The following is a 21583-nucleotide window of genomic DNA, read 5'->3' on the forward strand; positions in this document are numbered from 1 at the left end:
GGAAACAGTCATGTTCACCGATCATTTGCAGAAATTATGAACAGTCCTGCTTCATCAGAATCAGAATCAACAGCAGGAGGGAAATATTGGGTTCTGTAGCTGGTTGATGCTTTCAGGTCCGTCATCATACTACCTCTTGTAGATGGATTCTGGATCACATTTCTAGAAACAGAAGAGCTGCTTTGTTTCAGCAATTCTGACTTTATATTTTATGTAAAAGAAACTATATTTAGAAAGAACCCCACCCTGGATGGCAGACACTTGTGTTCTGATTTTTGGCTTTGCCATAAGGGGATCTCAGTCTTTAAGTCTGTATGAGGAGCTAGATTTGAGTTCTGTAGTGCCCTTTTCCACCAGAAGGAAGGTTGGATACATTTGGTTACTTTAAAGCTGGAATTTAGAATTTTATTCTCAGATCTTGAGGGGTTTTTCCCTTTGTTTTCCATGGGCATATTGTGTAAATTCTTCATATTTCATTTTTCTTATGTGTTAAGTGAGGGTGAGGTTGTTGTCTGGTGTCATAAAGGGAACTTAGAGTTTATAAGGTGACAATTAAATGCTTTCCAAAATAATAGCTTTCAAATTTCTACAAATCACCACTGTATATGAGATGGAACATGGGTTTTTCCAGTTGACTGCTGGTCAGTTTATTGAGAGGTCTTAGAGGATCCAAGTAATTGTCAGAAGTTAACTTTGTGAAGAATGATAAATTGCTTTAATTTTATTTCACTCATCTTATTGGTTGTCTTGCATGTTCTGAACAAATTGTTCTGCAGGCAAGTTTGTCACTGTTGGATGGGGCAAGAAGGAGACACAGTTCCATGGATCAGAAGGCAGGCAAGCAGCCTTTCAGATGCAATTGGTAAGGTTGATCTGAGGGTTTAAAGAACCTTGATTGGAATAAATGGAAGTTTTACTGCCCAGTAAAAACTCCCAAGTGACCAGATAGAGGCCAATAAATGGGCTGATCTCTTTGTTGTTGTAGTGAACCTGTAACTGTTCAGAACCCTCATGGAGTGAGTCTCTTTATAAAGATCCTAACCCCCGCCCCCCCATGATGCCAGTTGTTTTGTGTGATTTTTTAAGTATAGAAACCTGACAAATAGAAATGAAGCCTCCTTGGTAGCCTTTTCTGATGCCTTCCCCGTCCTCTCCAGAGAGACTGCTATCCCTCACTAACTATTGATCATTCACATGTGTGTTTTCATACTTTTCCTCTAGATGTTGATATTTTTTCTTTCTTTTTTTGTTCTTTTTCTAGATATTTTTCCTGTTCGATAAAACTCTTTTTTCCTTTTTATTGGAATAGAACATTCTTAAGCTCACACTCTGGTGTCTTAATGGCCCCAAACATTGCATTTTAATCTTCTAGTGTAGAGACCCTCAAAGAACATATGTGAACATAGTACATTCTGGGGACACCTGGAGAAGTAGCCTCAGAGCCTGCAATCACATTAGGGTTTTAGAAACTATTTTGTTTTAGAAACTTATACAATATAAGCACTTTTAAGAGCATTAATTTTAAAATATTACCACTGAGTAAAATCAATGTGCCAAGAAGATACACCCTGTGTATCTTATGGCATATTGTCAGGTACCCCCACAGGTAGCATATGTCTTTGTTAGACATTAAGTAGCTGTGTGACCTTGGCAAGTTTTCAAACATTTCTGATCATTGGTATTCTTATTTGTAAAATGGACATAAGGACATCCCTTATGGGTTGTGTTTGGGAAGCAGTAGTGTATGTGAAATGGCACAGGACAGAGTGTAGGCACTGAGATAATAGTTACTGTCCTTATTTTAGTGGTTACATAACTTTTAGAACTTAAAAGCATAAGTTTTATTTCAGAACAGTAGTTGTAAGCAAAGTGTACATGGTGGACCTACTTTTGCATTCTGAAAACTGTGCTGATCCATTAGAATCAATGAAGGTTTATTAAAGGGCAGAAACACAACCTTGTGTCCTTAGGATAAACATCTACAGTTACTCAAATCAGGACAACTAGTTTTTATGTTATCCTGTTTTTTTTTTTTTTTTTTTTTAGTTGTTATTATGTTGCAGAAGGACTAAGATGGGCAGGGATCAGGGGTTGAAAAAACTTAACCAAAGAAATAGTTCTTGCTCATTTGTGTGTTTTTTTTTTCTCTTAGCAACAAGTAAACATGCTATAATTTTCTAAGATCATATATTTTAGATTTTAAAATAATATCTTACTGATATATACCACTACATGAATGAACCTCTTAAAAAGGCTAAGTGCAAGAAGCCAGTCACGAGACCACATATTGTATGGTTCCACTTATATATAAATGCTAAGAATAGATAAATCTATAGACAAAAAGTAGATTAGTGGTTGCCTGGAACCGGAAGATGTGGGGGCAAGGAAAAAATGACAACAAATGAGCATGCGATTTCTTTTTGGGATGATGAAAATGTTCAAAATTTAGATTATGGTAATGATTACTCAACTCCTAAAATACACTTAAAGAACTTTGAGCCATGCACATTAAATAGAGTATTCAGAATAAGGCAGCTTTCCATACTCTGTTAAATTCTGTAGAAAACATTTTACTTTTGATATCCATGATATCAACAGTTGCCTAAAAATGCCCAAATTAGGTTTTATTAATGAGATAAAATGATTCAGATAATAAGAGGAAAAAACCCAGAATGGATTCTAATATTTGGCATACTGTTCAAAAGCTCTAACTTTTGTTCCTGAATTGTTTCTAAAGATTTTCTAGGGACTTGACTTGGTTTGAAAGTTCACAGCCACCTTTCGGAAAACAAAATACATGGATTTTGCTGGGTGTGGTGGTATGTGCCTGTTGTCCAGCTACTTTGAGAGGCGGAGGTGGGAGGATCACATGCACTCAGAAGTTTGAGGGCAGCTTGGGCAACATAGTGAGACCCCATCTTAAGGGAAAAAAACCTACCAACCATGTATTAGTCAGATACAAGTACTCCTGGGAATGGCTTGGTTTTGTGTTGTATTACTCCAGCCCGCAGTGTGTTCCCTGCCTTGCTCTCCTAGTGCCCAGTAGCACTAACTCAGGAGGGATGCTATGAGATGCCAGTGGCATTGGAGGCCTTTCTTCCTCCTGTTGCAGAGCATAGAATGTTTTCTTCCTTGTTTGTTGCTGCTTTTACCACCTCTGTGGCTCTTGCCTGCCCACCTTCCTCTCATCTCTGTGCCCTGTTGTAAAGCTCACACCATAATGAAGCCAAACTCTACCCTGTTAAATTTAGACAAACAGCATTTGTTTCCTTGCATAGTCTTCTGATAGGTTCCTTAGTTTATTGCTTTTATTATCTAGATCTATAACTATTAATGCCCAAAGAAGGGTTTTGTTTTGTTTTTGAATTCAGTATTTTCTTGTTGATTTCTGGGTCTAAAAGCTTTCTAGAAAGTTTCCTGAAGATTCTCTGAAGCTGTTTTTCTAGATAGCTTCATCTCATATGAAAGGTTTATATCTAATGGCAGAAGGTTGTTTCATTCTGGGCCCTGCAAAAGTCCCTCAGTAATAGTGGTGTTTCTTCCTCTGTTTAGCATGAGTCTGCGCTGCCCTGGGATGACCACAGACCACGTGTCACCTGGCGTGGAGATGGGCAGTTTTTTGCTGTGAGTGTTGTTTGCCCAGAAACAGGTATGGAAATAAATTCAATTAAACAAAACATTTTTTTTTAAACTGTATTTAGATTATAGAAAGTTTTCTTCCCTTTAGTCTTACAGAAGAGATAAAGATATGCTGCTGTAGGTGTTAAATAAATTTAGAGTTAAGAATTAGAAGAGTCCTCTGTGGCCTTCTTGGCCAGCCTCCTACCTGTTCAATACAAATTTTTAACAAGATTAACCTAATTGACTTTATAAAATCACAACAGCTTAATTTATAAGAAGGTAAAAAGTTGTGACTTGACAGCGTTGTCTTCATGTTTTTAGTGTGTTTGACTCTACCTCCCTCCCGCACAGGGGCGCGCAAGGTCAGAGTGTGGAACCGAGAGTTTGCTTTGCAGTCAACCAGTGAGCCTGTGGCAGGACTGGGACCAGCTCTGGCCTGGAAGTGAGTGGGAGAAGAAACCTCGGGACTTTTTCTTAGAGAATTTCTTAGAAACATAGGCGTGGTGATGCCACTGAGTGTTGTTGTTTCTGTGACATAGAAGGATATTTTCCTTTTGTTCATTTAGCTGTAAACCTCTATCTAGTTTTCCTCTTTTCTTTTCTTCCATTAAGTCCAATTTTCTTCTTGTTTTGTTTTTGTGGTACTGAGGATTGAACCCAGGAGTACTCCACTACTGAGCAAAATCCACAGCCCTCTTTTATTTTTTATTTTGGGAGGGTCTCACTAAGGATCCAAGACTGGCCTCAAACTTGCAGTCCTTCTGTCTCAGCTTCTCAAGTAGCTGGAATTATAGGCTTGCACCTTGCTTGTCTTTGAATCTGATATGACTCATAGATTCTGGCCTCTTCACAGGTTTCGTCGCTCCAAAGCCCCATGCATTTTGCCTTCCTACTTCCTAAAAGGTTATGGTTAGGGCCTCTGTGAAGCCATTGTAGAAAACAAAATTGGGCTTAGAAGAGAAGTTCTGCTTGGCTCTGTGGGGCAAATGGAGCTTTTATGAAAACTAGGAAAAGAGCTCCTTCCTTGGTGCAGATTCCCACAGCAAGGGATCTTTTTGCTGAAAAACTTGCAGGCTGGGTCTGGGCTCCTTCCTTCTGTTTACTTCCTCGGACCAGTGCTCTTGTGCACATCACTTCTTGCTTGTCCTATGCAGCTGCATGTAAATTGTAGGTAAAAGAAATACTGCATCTCTCAGTACATTCTGTTACTGCAAAACCACTAGATCTTTGGGTTTCAGACATCATGTTTTTTTAGACAATATTTGAGTGGTGTTAGATAATTGAGCAAGAGAGAAATGTTGTTGAATTAAAACAAATGTGAATAAGACAAGGGGTGTTTTTGGTTTGTAAGTCTTAAAAAATACCCTGCCTAAGCACAGAATATTTACTGACGTCATCATTGAAGGAGAAAGTAGATGACAGTTTTTAGGACAGTATACTTGGAGTGGTTTAGAAAATTTACTGGTTATTAAGAATGTCATCTAAGTGCAATTTAAATCTGTAAAGCTTGGAGGCAGATGGAGCCTTTGAGCAAATAAGGAAGAGGTATCCTTTCCCTGGGCAGGTGCAGCCCCACACTGGAGTAACTCACTTGCAAAGAGACAAGAGACACAAGGGATTTAACATATGAGGATTTTTGTCGATTGATTTTTACTGAAAAAATTCTCTTGTCTGAAGTCATCTTGTTTTGAGCCTACTGGCTGAGCTTGGATATGCTGACACTTGGATTTGGTTTAAGACCCTCAGGTAGTTTGATTGCATCTACACAAGATAAACCCAACCAGCAGGATGTTGTGTTTTTTGAGAAAAATGGACTTCTTCATGGACACTTTACACTTCCTTTCTTCAAAGATGAGGTCAAGGTAGGTGTCAGTTGTTTCCAATTAAATTTGGAGAACTCTCCTCAGCTGTCGAGGAGCTTATATTTGATTGGAGTGTATAAACGGAAGCTCCATCCAGAGTAGATAGGAATAGAAGCAGTGGTTTCTGTGACTGATTTGTTTTGTTTTGTTTAAATGAAAGAGAAATTGTTTTTCCAAGGAGACTTTGCAAAAAAGAAGAGCATTTCTGCTCCTATATAAAACACAGAAAGGAAATGGAAATGCTGTTTTTTATTTTTGATAAAACCATAATTTTTCCAGTGATCATTTGTAACATTTAAACCTTAAGCAGTTTGTGTGCTAGTAAAATCCTGTTAAAGCAGAAACACATTAAATAGTAATCTTTAATTATGTAAAGTTTTAAACATTAAGAATATTTTTCATTACATAACCATAATTCCACAATTAACATTTTATCTTTAAGCATAATGCATTTATTTTTAAGCCCTTTATATCTAATGACATCTCACAGATTTGTTTAAGCACTCTGTAGTGTTGGTTGATAATTTACAGCTGGGGATTAGTTCAAGTAGCATGGGATGAGTTGGTGTGTGAGAGCAGGGAATTTAGCTGTTGGAAAGATTTTGAGGTAAATGTGTAGCTAAAGGCCAGTGACCTTTTTTTCCCTACTAGGTAAATGACTTGCTCTGGAATGCAGACTCCTCTGTGCTTGCTGTTTGGCTAGAAGACCTTCAGAGAGAAGAACATTCTGCTTTGAAAACCTATGGTAGGACAGTTGGTGTATCTTGGCTTATGTTTCATAAAATGTAGTTGAAAGTAGAGGGTGTGAGTTTTCCTTCATCCCTTCTGTTTGTCCCTTAGTGGGATCAAAAAAGCTGAAGTAATAAGAGATGGGGGAGAGGTTGGGTTTTAATCCTAGGGATTTCACTGGTGTATCAGGTGGGGTTCTCTAGAGAAACAAACAATAGGAGAGGGGTGGAGTGTGGAAAACAGAGAGAGATGGGTGGGCTTATTGTAAGGAATTGGCTCATGCACTAGGAAGGGGATAGCAAGTTTGAAATTTGTAGAGGAGCCTGACAGCCTAAAAACTCAGGCAGGGTTTCTGTGTTATCATGTTATGGCAGAATTCCTTTTCTGGGAAACCTCAGTCTTTGCTTTTCAAAAAGGTCTTCAACTCATTGAATGAGCCATCCATATTGTTGTGGGAAATCTGCTTTATTTAAAGTTAACTGCTTATAAATGTTATTCAGATCTACAAAATAACCTTTTCAGCAACATCTAGACCACTATTCAATCAGGGCACCATAGCCAAGGTGACACATAAATCATCAGGGCTTTCTCAAGTGGCATTGCTGCAGACAGTCAAAACACTAACCAAGCCTGGCACAGGGTGCACACCTGTAATCCCAGTGACTCTGGAGGCTGAGGCAGGAGGATTGCAAGTTTGAGGCCATCTTGGGCAACTTAGCAAGACTCTGTCTCAAACAGTAAAAAGGTCTGGGGATATGGCTCAGTGATAGAGCACCCTTGGGTTCAATCCCTAGTACTGCAAAAAAAAACCCAAACAACAAAACAAGAATGAAACACTAACCAAAGGAACACTATAGGATTGAAAGGATTTAGATTGGCTATAAGTAATGATCTTTTTTAGAATTTTAAAGTATGTGTTTTTAAACATTAAATAATATATAAGAACATTAGAAAATAAAGATGAGGAAGAAAATCCTCTAATACTGAGTAATGAGCACTATTAAAATTTCCTTGTTCTCTAGATTTCTTTGCCTGAGTATCTCAGTAGAGCTATGATTTTATTTTTGTTAAAAGTATAAATATCATGCATGCCATTTTATGACTAGTTTGGATAATGTATCACAAGCTTGTTTCCATTTCTGGTGTAGATCTGCATGGTTTTAAATGGCTGTATAGTATTTTGTGCCAGTTATTAGATTGCTTGTTGTTAGACGTTTAGTTTAATTTCTCATTATTGTGAACAGTAAGATATTGAAATGTTTCTATTAATCTTTTTGCCTAAGTATTTTTTAAGCTTTTTAGTAAGTAGAACTTTTTAATTATTTTTTTATTTATATATGACAGCGGAATGCATTACAATTCTTATTACACATATAGAGCACAATTTTTCATATCTTTGGTTGTATACAAAGTATATTCATACCAAAGTATATTCATGTACTTTGGATAATAATGTTCATCACATTCCACTATCATTTCTAACTCTATACTCCCTTCCTTCCCCTCCCACCCGTCTGCCCTATCTACAGTTTGTCTATTCCTCCCATGCTCCCCTTCTCTACCCCACTATGAATCAGCCCCCTTATTTCAGAGAAAACATTTGGCATTTGGCTTTTTGGGATTGGCTAACTTCACTTAGCATTATCTTTTCTAACTCCATCCGTTTTCCTGCAAATGCCATGATTTTATTCTTTTTTATTGCTGAGTAATATTCCATTGTGTATATATGCCACATTTTTTTAATCCATTCATCTACTGAAGGGCATCTAGGTTGGCTCCACAGTTTAGCTATTGTGAATTGTGCTGCTATAAACATTGATGTGGCTGTGTCCCCTGTAGTATGCTGTTTTTAAGTCCTTTGGGTATAGACCAAGGAGAGGGATACTGGGTCAAATGGTGGTTCCATTCCCAGATTTCCAAGGAATCTCCATACTGCTTTCCATATTGGCTGCACAAATTTGCAGTCCCATCAGCAATGTATGAGTGTGCCTTTCCCCCACATCCTCGCCAACACTTACTGTTGTTTGTCTTCATAATAGCTGCCATTCTGACTGGAGTGAGATGAAATCTTAGAGTAGTTTTGCATTTCTCTAATTGTTAGCGATGATGAACATTTTTCCATATATATGTTGATTGATTGTATATCATTTTCTTAGAAATGTCTGTTCAGGTCCTTTGCCCATTTATCGATTGGGTTATTTATTTTTTTGGTGCTCAGCTCTTTGAGTTCTTTATATACCTTAGAGATTAGTGCTGTATCTAATGTGTGTGGGGTAAAGATTTGCTCCCAAGATGTAGGCTCTCTGTTCACCTCACAGATTGTTTCTTTTGCTGAGAAGAAACTTTTTAGTTTGATTCCATCCCATTTATTGATTTTTGATTTTAATTCTTACACCAAAGGAGTCTTATTAAAGAAGTTGGGGCCTAATCCCCCATGATAGAGATTAGGGCCTACTTTTTCTTCTATTAGATGCAGGGTCTCTGGTTTTATTCCTAGGTTCTTCATCCATTTTGAGTTGAGTTTTGTGCATGGTGAGAGATAGGGGTTTAATTTCACTTTATTGCATATGGATTTCCAGTTTTCCCAGCACCATTTGTTGAAGAGGCTGTCTTTTCTCCAATGCATGTTTTTGGCGCCTTTGTCTAATATAAGATAATTGTAAGTAGAACTTTTTAAACTGAAATGTCATTAGGAAATTCATTTATATATACAATAATTCACTTATCATTCAACAAGTAGTTCTCAATCTTGATTGCACATTTTGAAAAAAAACGACATCCAGTTGTCATTTTAGAATTGGATTTGGTGCACTGGGATAAGGACTCTATCTCAGTAATTAATTAATTAATTCTTTCCTTTTGGCACTGTAAAACAAGGCCTTGAAAAATGAAAAATAAAGACAAACTTTCAAGTGATTTTTAACACAGTCACTACAGTTAAGAACCACTGGTTAACCAGGTTAGCAGTGAACAGCATTCTGATGTGCTCAGGATAAAAATGTTGCATGGGAAAAGCTACATTTGTCATCATGGAGCATGAACCTGTGATCTGATTTGCTAACTCATGGCTCTGTGGAGGTCTTGTAGTGGCATGATTAGAGAGCTGGGTTCTATATGCTGATATCACAAAGTTAAGAATTAGTGAGCAGGCAGGTTAAGAAAATACATTTCTTAATCTAATGAAGATTTTAATTTGTATGCTTCATCTTTTAGTAAAGGTGTCAGTTTGGGCATGATTTTGTACTTTTAATACCTGTTAGAAAGTGATAATTGCAAGCATGCTCATCTTCTTTGGGCAGCTAAATCATTGTTAAAAACAGTCTGGGACATAATTGCAGCAAACACTGATAAGATAATAATCATCTAAAGACTAATTCAACACAGTGATGCTAGTCCAGACCTTAGGTTGGATATTTTAGTTAGTATTGTTATATGCCACATAATGGGCATTTCCATCAAGGATGGGCCACATATTCAGCAGTGGTCCCATGAGAGTGTATCACTCAGGGACGCTGTAACCATCTTATTTTTTAACTGTACTTTCTGATGCTGTGCATCAGTGACATTTCCTTATGGTGCATTTCTCAGAATATGTCCCTATTGTTAAGTGGCGCATGACTGTACTTTTATGATTGCCAGATTATCTTCTTCCCAACTCTTCATGGAGAACACTTACTAAAACACTGCCTTGTTCTAGTAGCCTTCTTTCCTGATCTTGGAGTTTGAAGATAGAGGTGTATTAAAATAGAATGTGTACTTCTTTTTTTTTTGTGCTTCTGATCTTATTGATGCTTGACAATTTTTCCATCAATAACTCCCTCTCTAAAAGCCTTCCTTTCGTTTTCCTTTGCAGTTCAGCTCTGGACCGTTGGAAACTATCACTGGTATCTCAAACAGAGTCTGCCTTTCAGCACCAGTGGGAAGAGTAAGATCGTGTCTCTTTTGTGGGACCCGGTGACTCCATACCGGCTGCATGTTCTCTGTCAGGGCTGGCATTACCTCTGCTATGACTGGCACTGGACCACTGACCGGAGCTCAGGAGATAATTCAAGTGACCTGGCAAATGTGGCTGTCATTGATGGAAGTAAGCTGTTGGGAAGTGTGACCATGAGTCTGCAGGGGATCCCAGGCCCTGCAGATGTGGTGGCTTGACCAGAATTGTAGAGAAGTCTTTGTTTGGGTTGTCTGCTTTATATTTACTCATTTGTCTTTTTGAATGCCATTTAGTGGGGTATTGGCTCTCTTGAGAACTGTAGTTCCCCTCTCCCAACCCCTTCCTTCTTGTTCTGTATACCTGGCTTTCATAGTTGATTTGTTTGGCTTTTGAAGACTTTGCAAATTTTGACCTTTGTAGAAAAGATAACAGAGTCTTGTGGGAGTGGCTGTGTTAGTTGTGTCTTGTCTGCCCTGACACAGACTCAATGTTGACTCTTGCTCCCCTTGACCTATGTTGCTTTGTTTCCTGACATAAACATCTGCAAATTATATCCCTTTTCTTTCAGTTTAGGTCCCAGACATCTGTCTAGTATGAGGATGAGATTAGTATTTTATAATTAATTAGGTGGAGAGGATTTGGGGGTGTACTGAATTGATGAGTCATAGTTGATAGTTTACTTATTGTTGATATTATACAGGCACTCTTGCTTATAAGATGGTAACCTGAGTTGGTATATAATTCATGTTCTATGTAGTGGTGTAATATTGATTTTATAATCATGTATTCTGTTTATTGAGAACACATGGTTTCTTAATCTGTTCTTAGTTCTATTTTATCATCAAATACACACATAGGAAAATACATCAAAGATTTTGAAGCCGTTGGTTTTGGCTGGCTTAGCTACAGGCCCAGATAAGAGGTTTAAAGCCAAAACTCTGATATCTCAGCCTTTTTGCCTTAGTTTCTGATATCTGAAACTTCCAGGTCCAGAGATGGACTATTGCAGGCCTGGAGGTGATAATAACCAGATACAGACAGAGCTTGTGACACTTACCCCCACCCCCATGATGTTTTTAAACTTATTCATGAAAGAAACACCAAAAGTTGTTTTCAATAATTGCTGTATATTTTCTTCACCATTATTTCTTAGAGGTATAGTTATGTTCAGATGCTTTGTTTTCAGAATGACTATCTCACGCCTAATCTTTTTCTTTGTTTTTCATGTGTAGACAGGGTATTGGTGACAGTCTTCCGGCAGACTGTAATTCCACCTCCCATGTGCACCTACCGACTGCTGCTTCCTCACCCAGTGAATCAAGTCATGTTCTTTGCACACCCTACAAAGAGTAACGACCTTGCTGTTCTAGATGCCAGTAACCAGATTTCTGTTTATAAATGTGGTATGTTAAAAGACTATTCCCAGAATATTTTGAATCAAGTGCCCCCTACACCTGCACGAAATTCTAATTAGATGTTGTTTCAGAAAATTTTGAAGTTATTTCATCATTATTATGAAATTTAATTGGCTTGTGTTTTGTTATTTTTCCTAAATTCTACTTTAGCTTATGAGAGCATTTCCTTTGCCTTACCGACTTGAAGAGTCAGTTAAGAATAACCTCCAACTCTGGGAATAACATAGTGTCTTATTACATCTTTAACATGCTTTAGTGTTTTTGTTGACTGTGCATACATCTCCTAGGAACTGTGTCACAGATGGTGCTAGTGCCAGAAGGTTTGCAGTTACTTGAGCAAGAACGGGCAGGGACCTCAGTGCACGTGTTCCATCTTCTACTCCAGTTGTCTTTCCACAGTTCTGCTGCGTCAGTTCCTTGTTTTCCTGACGTATTGGAAAACCTGAAATTTTGTTTTTATCTGTGAGTTCTGTGGTTGTGTCAGAGTAAATGGGCATACAGTAGTGGTAGCCTTGTTTGCAGTGTCTTCTAGATTATCAGCTACAAAAAGCCTAGATAGCTGCTGAGAGAGAATAATAAAAACTGATTAATTCATTCTGGAGTTTCCTACCTTCAATTCAGCTTTCCTATTAAATCAACAGCTTGCTGTTTATATAAATCCTATTTGAATGTATCAGTTTCTCTGATTTTAGTTTTACTCTGTAAAATGCTATTATGGTTCCTCTTTAGCGCTTTAAAATATCTTTTATAAAATAATGTAAGTGTGTTCATTATCAAGGCCATATGATCTGTTAGGTGGCAAGTGCTATAGAGAAAAATTAAGCAATTTGTGGTATAGGGAGGGCTTGAGTTAGGGGCCCGTTGGGGGAAGAGAGCTTTTGTTTTTAGGGTGAGCAGGGAAGCCCTCTCTGTGAAGGTGACATGGTAAGAATCAGAGTGGGAACCATGCAAACCTGTGGAGTGAGAGCATCCCAGGCCAAGTGAGAGCAACTGTGGTGACTCCTGCTAGGTGGGAACTAGCCAGGAGGTTTGAGGGACTGCAGCAGAGCCAAGGAGGCATAGAGTGATGGCAGCAGCTCTCGCAGAGCCTTGAAGGCTTTTGCTCTGAGTTGTAGGGGTTGGAACAGAGGATGCAATGTCCTGACTGGGCTTTTTAAGGATTGTATTGGCTGCTGTGTGGTGAATAAACTGGGTCAAGAATGGAAAAATTGTGGGGGTTGTGGCTCAGTGGTAGAGCGCTCGCCTAGCATGTGTGAGGCACTAAAGGTCCATCAATAGCTAATAAAAACATTAAAAAAAAAAAAAAGAATGAAAAAATCCCTACCTGGTCTTGCTGAGATGTGGCCTTCATTGGTGAAGATCATGTCTGACATGGTATTATGGGACAGCAGGTTTTGGGTAAGCCTGAAGGAGTTTAAGAAAAAGAGGTTGAAATGTAATTATTTTCTAGTTTAATTTATTTGCCTTATAGAACTCAATAACTATGGGAACCTATTCCAGTAGTATTAGGAGAAATATTTATAGTTTACAAATGATAATGTTTGTAATTTTGTTTCCTAGGTGATAGTCCAAGTGTGGACCCCACAGTGAAACTAGGAGCTGTGGGTGGAAATGGATTTAAAGTTGCCCTTAGAACACCTTATCTGGAAAAGAGATACACGTAGGTTCTTAATTTTTATCTTGGGCCTCTGGGGAACAGAAGCAGGCAGCATTTTGTCTTAAATGTAGCCTAGTATTATTTACTGCCTGTTGCTCATTGGAACAAGAGTAGATGGAATAGCCAGCCTCTGGTTTTTCAGGCCAGTTGGAAGGGATCGTCACTTTATTTATTTGAGTGCATTACATTTCAATGGATGGCAAGCAATGGGAATCATAAGCTGGCCCAGAGCTCACTCCTTACAACAGCCCTTGGTTTTCCAGGGAAAAATCACATAGGAAAGATGAAGGTGAAGATAATAAGGCACATTCACATTTTCCTCTTGACAGATGGATGACCCAGTGCAGTTCTCTCTTTGCCTCATCCCAGACTCCTGAACTTCTGGGTATTGTATTTTGAGGCTCTCAGGGTTAAATCAGAATGTATTTTCCTACTGAAACAGTATTAAAAACAATTGATGATTGAGTACCTTACGTCCAGTATAGGATTTACAAAATGACCCAAAAGCCAAATGATAATATCACTTCTATGAGAAAACCTTTTTTGAAAAACATTTTGTATGGTGAGTACTTACAGATAAGAAGACGAAGTTAGAGGATAGGTAATTGTCCAAGGTCATAAATCTGATAATTAGAGAATCCAGGATTTAATTTTGTTCTATTTGATAAGTCCAGTGTTCTTCATTACTGACCTAGTCTGTCTCTTGGTAGTATCTGTTACTAAATTAACCAAAAATTTAGCATAGTAAATAATAGAATGTAATAAATAACAGGTTTTATAAACATCCATTGTACTTAATAGGTATAAGTAATTTTTTTTTCCTGGTTGTACACAAAGTATATGCACACCATTCTTCATACACGTACTTCATACATGTACCATTCTTCATACATGTCTTCATACATGTACTTAGGGTAATGATGTCCATCTCATTCCACTGTCTTTCCTAACCCCATACCCCCTCCCTTCCCCTCCCATCCCTTTGCCCTATCTAGAGTTTGTCTAATCCTCCCTTACTCCCTCTCCCAACCCCACTATGAATCAGCCTCCTTATATTGGAGAAAACATTTGGCATTTGGGATTTTGGGATTTGCTAACTTCACTTAGCATTATATTCTCCAACTTCATCCATTTACCTGCAAATGCCATGATTTTATTCAGCTATCCCACTCCTTAGTATACGCAAAGGACTTAAAAACAGCAAGGACACAGCCATTTACAGCACTATTCACAAAGCTAAACTGTGGAATCAACCTAGATGCCCTTTAGTAGATGAATGGATAAAAAAAATGTAGCATATATACATAATGGAATATTACTCAGCAATAAAAGAGAATAAAATCATGGCATTTGCAAGTAAATGCTTAGTCATTTTTAAAGAACATTTACATACTTATTTTACTTTATAGTGTGTTTTCATTATTGTAACAGAAACCTGAGCTAATTCAACTTGAAAAAGGAAAGATTTATTTTGGCTCACAGTTTTGTAGGTTTCAATCCATGACCAATTGGCTTTCTTGCTTTGAGTTTATGGCAGCCCATAATATCATGACGATAGAGTGTGGTAGAAGAGGCCTGTTCACTTAATGGCTGGGTATAAAAAAAAGAAGAGACCAGGGTCCTAGAGTTCTGAGAGCATGTCCTCAATGACCAAAGATCTCCCACTAGGTCCCACTTCTTAAATGTTGAACCACTTCCCAAGTGTCACTGGCTGGGAACCAGGCCTTTAACACATGGGCCTTTGAAGATCATTCCAGATCCCAGTGTTAGCACAGAGACTTGAAACTACCTGAGGATAGAGATGTAAGGAAAATTAGAAAAGGTGAGACAGTTGAGAAAACAGTTTTATTAAAAAAAATAATAATAATTAGGAGGATAACAGCCAAGTCATTCAGAAAAGGGTTCATGAAGAACATGAATTCGTATCTCGATCCTGGAGGAATGGTTTGGTTGGGGTTGGCAAAGGACTGGGAGAGTGTCAGTGAGAACCAGAGAGTGATCTTGTATAGAGAGAACGCTTAAGCTGAATGCAGTGGAGAGACGGAGTCCAGGAAGAGCTGGTTGAACAGGAAGATCACCATAGCGACCAGCCTCTTCAGTGAGAGCTGAGAGTTGCCACGACCTAAACAGCTGGATGTAGCTTTTATGGATTCCTATGAGAAGTGGCAAAGACAGAGTCCTGGTCAGCTATATAGGTATGAGAGGCAGGGAAACCATCTCCCAAGCTAATAAGTCATTTTGACATGAGATGCTTAGAAAAATACTATTCGGTGGAGACCCAAGTATCATCTGCTGGTGTCTTTGAATGCTGGGAAGTGGGACAGCCCTGGGGCTCATTAGTATAGCACTGGGACAGTTAATATTCTTATACAGCCAGTTTCCTGAAGTGTTCTCTTCGAATCTAATTTAGAATAAATGCAAACCCAGATTCTTAAGCCAGACATATATTATTTTTGGATTTTCTGTTTGGTATTAGTTCAGGTTTTGTTCCTCTAAATAATTAGGACTTGACTATATATGAGATGGTTCATTCAGGAAAGATTTTAAAGTTAGTTTTATTCATGTCTTGGATATTCTTCAATGTTTGAACCAGAATTCAGTTTGAGAATAGTGAAGACCAAGAAGTAAACCCACTGAAGTTCAGCCTTCTCACCTGGATTGAAGAAGACATTTTCCTGGCCATAAGTCATAGTCAGTCCAGCTCACAATCTGTCATTCACCATTTGACTATGGTCCCTTCTGAGATGGATGAGGAGCAAGGACAGCTCAATGTCAGGTATTGCAGTACTTCTTGTGTTTCATACATTAAATAAGCAAATGCAGTTATGCGTTTGTCTTTTATGAGGGTACATCTCTTTTTAACTTCTAGTGAGCAAGGCTGAGAAGCAATAGCTTTCTTGTTAGATTTAGTGAGAGGGTTAAGTCTGGGCTTAGGGTATAAGCTTAGTGGTAGCATTCTTGTCTAGCATATGTGAGTTTCTGAGCTTAATCCCCAGCACTAAATAAATAAATAAATAGGAATAAGTCAAGTTTTGAGTCATGTCAAAAGAGCAGATTAATAAATATATCAGAAACATGGGCTGGGGTTAGCTCAGTGGTAGAGCTCTTGCCTTGCATGCATGAGGCCCTGGGTCCGATCCTCACACCACATAAAAATAAATAAATAAATATAAAGATATTGTGTCCATCTACAACTAAAAAATGTTTTAAAATATATCAGAAGCAGTGAAAAGTAGGACAGCTACCAATAAATAAGGAAGTGGTAACTTTATAATGTAGATAATTAGGTGATTGTTTTTATGGAAAATAGAGCTAAGTAACAAGTAACTGCTTTATCTAGGTTTAGACTTAGAATAGTTTATTTCCCATCTCTCTGTTTCCATAAATGTATGTGTGTATGTGTATGTTGTATTGAATCAGTGCAGCATGAAAGGGCTTATTTAAATATGCAATGCTTATTTCTCTTTCTGATTTGCAAAATCAGTAAGATGTCAGTACTTTTGAGAATAATGGCTGTTTATCCCTCTGAACTCCCCCCCACCCTTTTTTTTAACCTTCTTCAGTTCTTCTGTGACAGTGGATGGGATCATAATCAGTATATGTTGCAGTCCCAAGACTAAATCAGTAGCAGTGCAGCTGGTTGATGGCCAGATACTGAAGTACCTTTGGGGTGAGTATCAAAGTTTTAGGAAAGTATGTTTATGACTTATGTAAATTTTCAGTTTCTGAGAACATGTACTTGGGAGTAGCTTGTCAGTATAATGTTGATTGTTAGGGTTTCTTTTTTTCCCCTTGCATTATTGTGGATTGAACCCAGAGCTTCACACATACTAGGCAAATGCTCTACCTCTGAGTAACATCCCTCAACTCAATTGTTAGAGGTCTTTTAACTACCCTGGAAAACTTTTAAGCTGCAGACCAGAAGTGGCAGATGTATTCTATTACTGTTTTCTCTTGTAATGAACATAATATCCTAATGATATCCCAAATACAACATGTTTGGTGGTGGTATTTTTTTTATTATTATTGTTGTTTTAAGAGTAGTAAGTGATTTATAAACCAAACCTGCCAATCTTATAGAGTCACCTTCTCTGATTGTTGAACCATGGAAGAACCCTGGTGGATTTCCTGTTCAGTTTCCTTATCCATGTACACAGATAGAATTGGTCATGATAGGAGGAGAGGTAAGTGAACATAGGGTGGGAATATTTACCACTTAAAAAAGTTATTCAGAGACAAATGTGGACTTTGGAGTTAGACATGGGTCTCCACTAAATCCCAGGTCATCAAAGGGAAGTTAACTTCCTTTCCCAAGTCACACCTCTTTCATCTATGAAAAGGGAAAAATCAATGTCTTTTAGGGGCCTGGGGAGAATTAAATGAGATAATGTATGCAATTTGCAAATTTTATCCTTAGTTTACAGAATATTCAAAGTTATTTTATTAAATATCTCTTGAAGAAAGCACAAATGCAGTCTCAAAATTAGTCTTAAGTAGGTTGTCATTCAACAAATATTAGTCTGTGTATATATATACTAGAATGTCTGTAATTGGGGTGAATGGTAGGATATACTGATTACAAAATGAGACAACTGAGTTAATTCCTGTTCTGGTGCATGTGCTGAGATGTAAAGAAAGCTCTGCTTAGAAACAGAGTTTCAGGGAGAAGGAAATAGAGACATCCTGAGCTTGGCAAGATCTTGCCTTCTCTAGGAGGCTGAATGGAGGTATTATGGCTGGAGCTGAGGGAGACTCCATTGGAAAGAGTTTGGAGTTTTTCAATAAAGGTTAGAAAGTTATTCATGATTTTTAATCCCAGAATAATATGTTCTGCTTCATGGATGATTTTGGCTGCCTGGAAGAGTAGGTGGGAAGGATGAGATGGAATGGGGAATCAACACAGAGACTATTGGAGTGGAGTCCGAGGGAGGAGAAAGGACGTGTATTTGAGGTAGAGGAGACGTGGCTGCTGATGGCAGGATGGCATTGTACTCCATTTTTCATTGGACATTCATGTCTCACATACATTCAGCCCTGATTACAAAGACATAGATATAGAATCATAGTGCAATAAAACTGTAGTAAAGAAGTTAGGCTTAATGAGTTTGAAATAAACTTGCTTATTTCAACTTTATTTCTTTGCAGGAATGTATCCTTGGTCTGACTGATAGGTGTCGCTTTTTCATCAATGACACTGAGGTATCAAGGCTTGATTTGGTGCTGGATCCTCTTCCTAGTGTTGGCTCCAAGAACTAAAGCTAGCTTTTTCCCTTGCCTCATTGCAGGTTGCATCAAATATCACATCATTTGCAGTATATGATGATTTTTTATTGTTGACAACTCATTCCCATACATGCCAGTGTTTTACCCTGAGGGATGCTTCACTTAAAAGTAAGTTTTTAGTGTATGAAATGGGGACAGCCCCTTTCCCAGTATCTTTTTGTTTTTTGGAGTCTTGATCACTTTTAAATTCTTCACTTACTTCAGTTTTTTTATCATGGAGTCCTAGACTAGAGGGTGTGTGTGTGTGTGTGTGTGTGTGTGTGTGTGTTCCTTATTTGAAAAGTTGGTTTATTTTCTTTGCTACTAGCAAACAGGGACTTCCTTCCACTGATGGTGCTTAGACTATAGTAGTAATGCTGAAAAATAGAAAGGCTGTCCCAGTCACCCTGCATTTTTCCAAATTGTTTGAGAAGTTATATATGTGAATATGTATGATGATTCTGGGTGAGGGTGGGCAACCACAGAATGAGATTGTTTATAAAAGGGCTGATGAACTTGGAGCTGAAAGAGCAGAGGAACATGGTTAAAATTACTCTTAGATAACGTGCAGATTCAAGTGCAATTGATACAAAGTGGCTTGTTAGGAGAATTTTTTTAAGGCCAGTGGTATTTTTAGCATTACAGGCAGGTCTGTGCAGTAATCACACGTCTAATGGGGAAGTTCTACGGAAGGTGGAGAGGGGTTCACGGATTGTCACAGTTGTGCCCCAGGACACAAAGCTTATATTACAGGTAAGCTGATGTTTTAGGCTTGCTGATTCTCCTTTAGTCAGTACCAAACTAGTCTTGCAGATTGTACTTTTGGCTCTCTTATCATTTTTAATCATTTATCATAAACCTTTCTGGCTAGGTTGTCTGTAACTTTATACAAAAAAGTGTTGAAGCTGGGCGCAGTGGTGCACACCTGTAATCCCAGCAGCTCTCCAGGCTGAGGCAGGAATATCGCGAATTCAAAGCCAGCCTCAGCAAAAGTGAGGCATTAAGCCACTCAGTGAGACCCTATCTCTAAATAAAATACAAAATAGGCCTGGGAATGTGACTCAGTGGCTGAGTGCCCCTGAGTAATTCCCCCCCCTGATAATCCCCCTCCCCCACCAAAAAAGAGAGTGTAAATACAGGCTCTGACCAGAAAGGCTCAAAGGGAAGCTTTCCCCCTAAATCAAGATACATATTGAGCACAACTAGAATCTACCACTAGCATTCTCATTTTATAGAATTATAGTAGTTTTTTTTTTTTTTGAAGAATAGGTAAAATTGGCAATTTAAATTTTTTCTGCTTCATTAAATTAATAATGCTGTTTGTTTTAATTTGTTTATTTTAAGATGCCAAGGGGAAACTTAGAAGTTGTTCATCATCGAGCCCTCGTTTTAACTCAGATTCGGAAGTGGCTGGACAAGTAAGTGCCATGTACTTTAAATTTAGGTGTATGGGAAACTTTCACTATCGATATCTTCAGTCAAATTTCTCAAGCTTTTGTGTTTTTTTCCCCCCTCCATTTTTTTTTTTTTTTTTTTTTTTACTTTTAGATTTTAATAGATATTTAGCAGAAGGATCATGAAGTTTATCACACAAAGGGGCTCCTCCTAACTCCAGGGGATGTCTGGGCTTAACCATGGGTGTAGTTGGCTTGTAAACCCAGGGAAATTGTGCACCAGATTTCCATATGTGTTCATCCAGGTAGAAAGCCAAAGCTCTCTACAGGGTTATGGGCCACTGATTCAGAAAGCCTGAGTCACTGTCATGAAGGAAATGATGGAATTTCTGAATCTGTTTGGAGCAAATTTTGTATTTTGAAAGTTTATATTATGTTAATCTTTTGTTAAAATAGTAGATCTCAGTTCTCTGATGATTTTCTGCAGTATAAATGTGGGGACATTACAAGTCCTCAGAGTGTCATGACGACTCAGTCACACCTTTAAGAAGACAAATAATCTGGTACCTCATTTTTTCTTTTTCTTTTTTTTTTTTTTAAAGAGAAAGAGAATTTTAATATTTATTTTTTAGTTTTCGGTGGACACAACATCTTTGTTTGTATGTGGTGCTGAGGATCGAACCCGGGCTGCACACATGCCAGGCGAGCACGCTACTGCTTGAGCCATAATCCAGCCCTCATTTTTTCATTCTGTAATTTCAGAGTACAAATCAACTAGTAGTTGTTTTTGACAATTAGGCTATAATTTCATAATAATTGGTTTAAATAAAAATTTCTGTGAAATACCTTATCCATTTTCTGTATCCTTACAGACTTATGTTCAAAGAAGCATTTGAATGCATGAGAAAACTAAGAATTAATCTCAACCTGATTCATGATCATAACCCCAAGGTAACTCTAAATCTGACATTGACCCTGGCTTACTTAATTACTTTGACTAATGTGATTTGAACTAAAATGTTTGTCCATTTTTTTTGGTAGGTGTTTCTTGAAAATGTGGAAATCTTCATAAGACAGATAGATTCTGTAAATCATATAAATTTGTTTTTCACAGAATTGAAGTAAGTATTTTGACAATTCCCAAGTATCATTTCCATAATTTTTTTTTCTTGTTAATGAAATCAAACAAATAGAGAAGAAAAAGATTGTTGAGTTTTCAAAATTTCCCATGACTCTTAGATACCAGTAAGTTTTTTTGTTGTTTAAGAGCAGCCCACTTAAGGCTATGAGACTTGATAAGCTGTCATTCAGAATTATTTAACTGGATTTGTAGGTCTACATATAAAACTGTTTATTCTTAGGAGATTAAAATCAAATGTTGTATTTCTTACAATGACCTTTTTCGTAAGATCTTAATGAAATAATTTAAACATGGAAAAACTGAAAGAGTTGTCTAGAAAGTATCCTGTACCATCACTCAGATTGTCCAGTTTATATTTTCCTGTATGTGCTTTATCTATAATCTGCCCATTTATCATTCATCTTGTTTTGGACACATATCAGACTTTAGACATCAGTTTTTTGCCTCCTAGTATTTCACCTTGCATAGTGTTATTAGAGTATATTCTTTGAGTATGGGCTGGTTTTGGTCTTTTTTTAAAGGTCAAATTTTTCTGCAGTGAAAGGCACAAGTTTCAGCAAATGTATAC

At 37.8% G+C, this 21583-nt stretch overlaps 1 protein-coding gene across 2 annotated transcripts in view; it reads left to right on the forward strand.

The window, feature by feature from the left end:
- Elp1 (elongator acetyltransferase complex subunit 1) overlaps nucleotides 1–21583 on the forward strand; it is a 56647-nt gene that overhangs the window by 8412 nt on the left and 26652 nt on the right. For both annotated transcript variants that reach the window (XM_076845714.2, XM_076845715.2), the window contains exons 6-22: nucleotides 777–862; nucleotides 3553–3649; nucleotides 3973–4063; nucleotides 5360–5483; nucleotides 6135–6228; nucleotides 10066–10296; nucleotides 11379–11549; nucleotides 13122–13221; nucleotides 15812–15994; nucleotides 16782–16888; nucleotides 17299–17402; nucleotides 18364–18417; nucleotides 18504–18609; nucleotides 19118–19233; nucleotides 19825–19898; nucleotides 20747–20825; nucleotides 20916–20995. In XM_076845714.2, coding sequence (XP_076701829.2) covers nucleotides 777–862; nucleotides 3553–3649; nucleotides 3973–4063; nucleotides 5360–5483; nucleotides 6135–6228; nucleotides 10066–10296; nucleotides 11379–11549; nucleotides 13122–13221; nucleotides 15812–15994; nucleotides 16782–16888; nucleotides 17299–17402; nucleotides 18364–18417; nucleotides 18504–18609; nucleotides 19118–19233; nucleotides 19825–19898; nucleotides 20747–20825; nucleotides 20916–20995 — 1897 coding nt within the window. The remainder of the gene's footprint in view (nucleotides 1–776; nucleotides 863–3552; nucleotides 3650–3972; nucleotides 4064–5359; nucleotides 5484–6134; nucleotides 6229–10065; nucleotides 10297–11378; nucleotides 11550–13121; nucleotides 13222–15811; nucleotides 15995–16781; nucleotides 16889–17298; nucleotides 17403–18363; nucleotides 18418–18503; nucleotides 18610–19117; nucleotides 19234–19824; nucleotides 19899–20746; nucleotides 20826–20915; nucleotides 20996–21583) is intronic.

This window comes from Callospermophilus lateralis, chromosome 2 (genome assembly GCF_048772815.1).
Source record: "Callospermophilus lateralis isolate mCalLat2 chromosome 2, mCalLat2.hap1, whole genome shotgun sequence".
NCBI classification, from domain to species: domain Eukaryota; kingdom Metazoa; phylum Chordata; class Mammalia; order Rodentia; family Sciuridae; genus Callospermophilus; species Callospermophilus lateralis.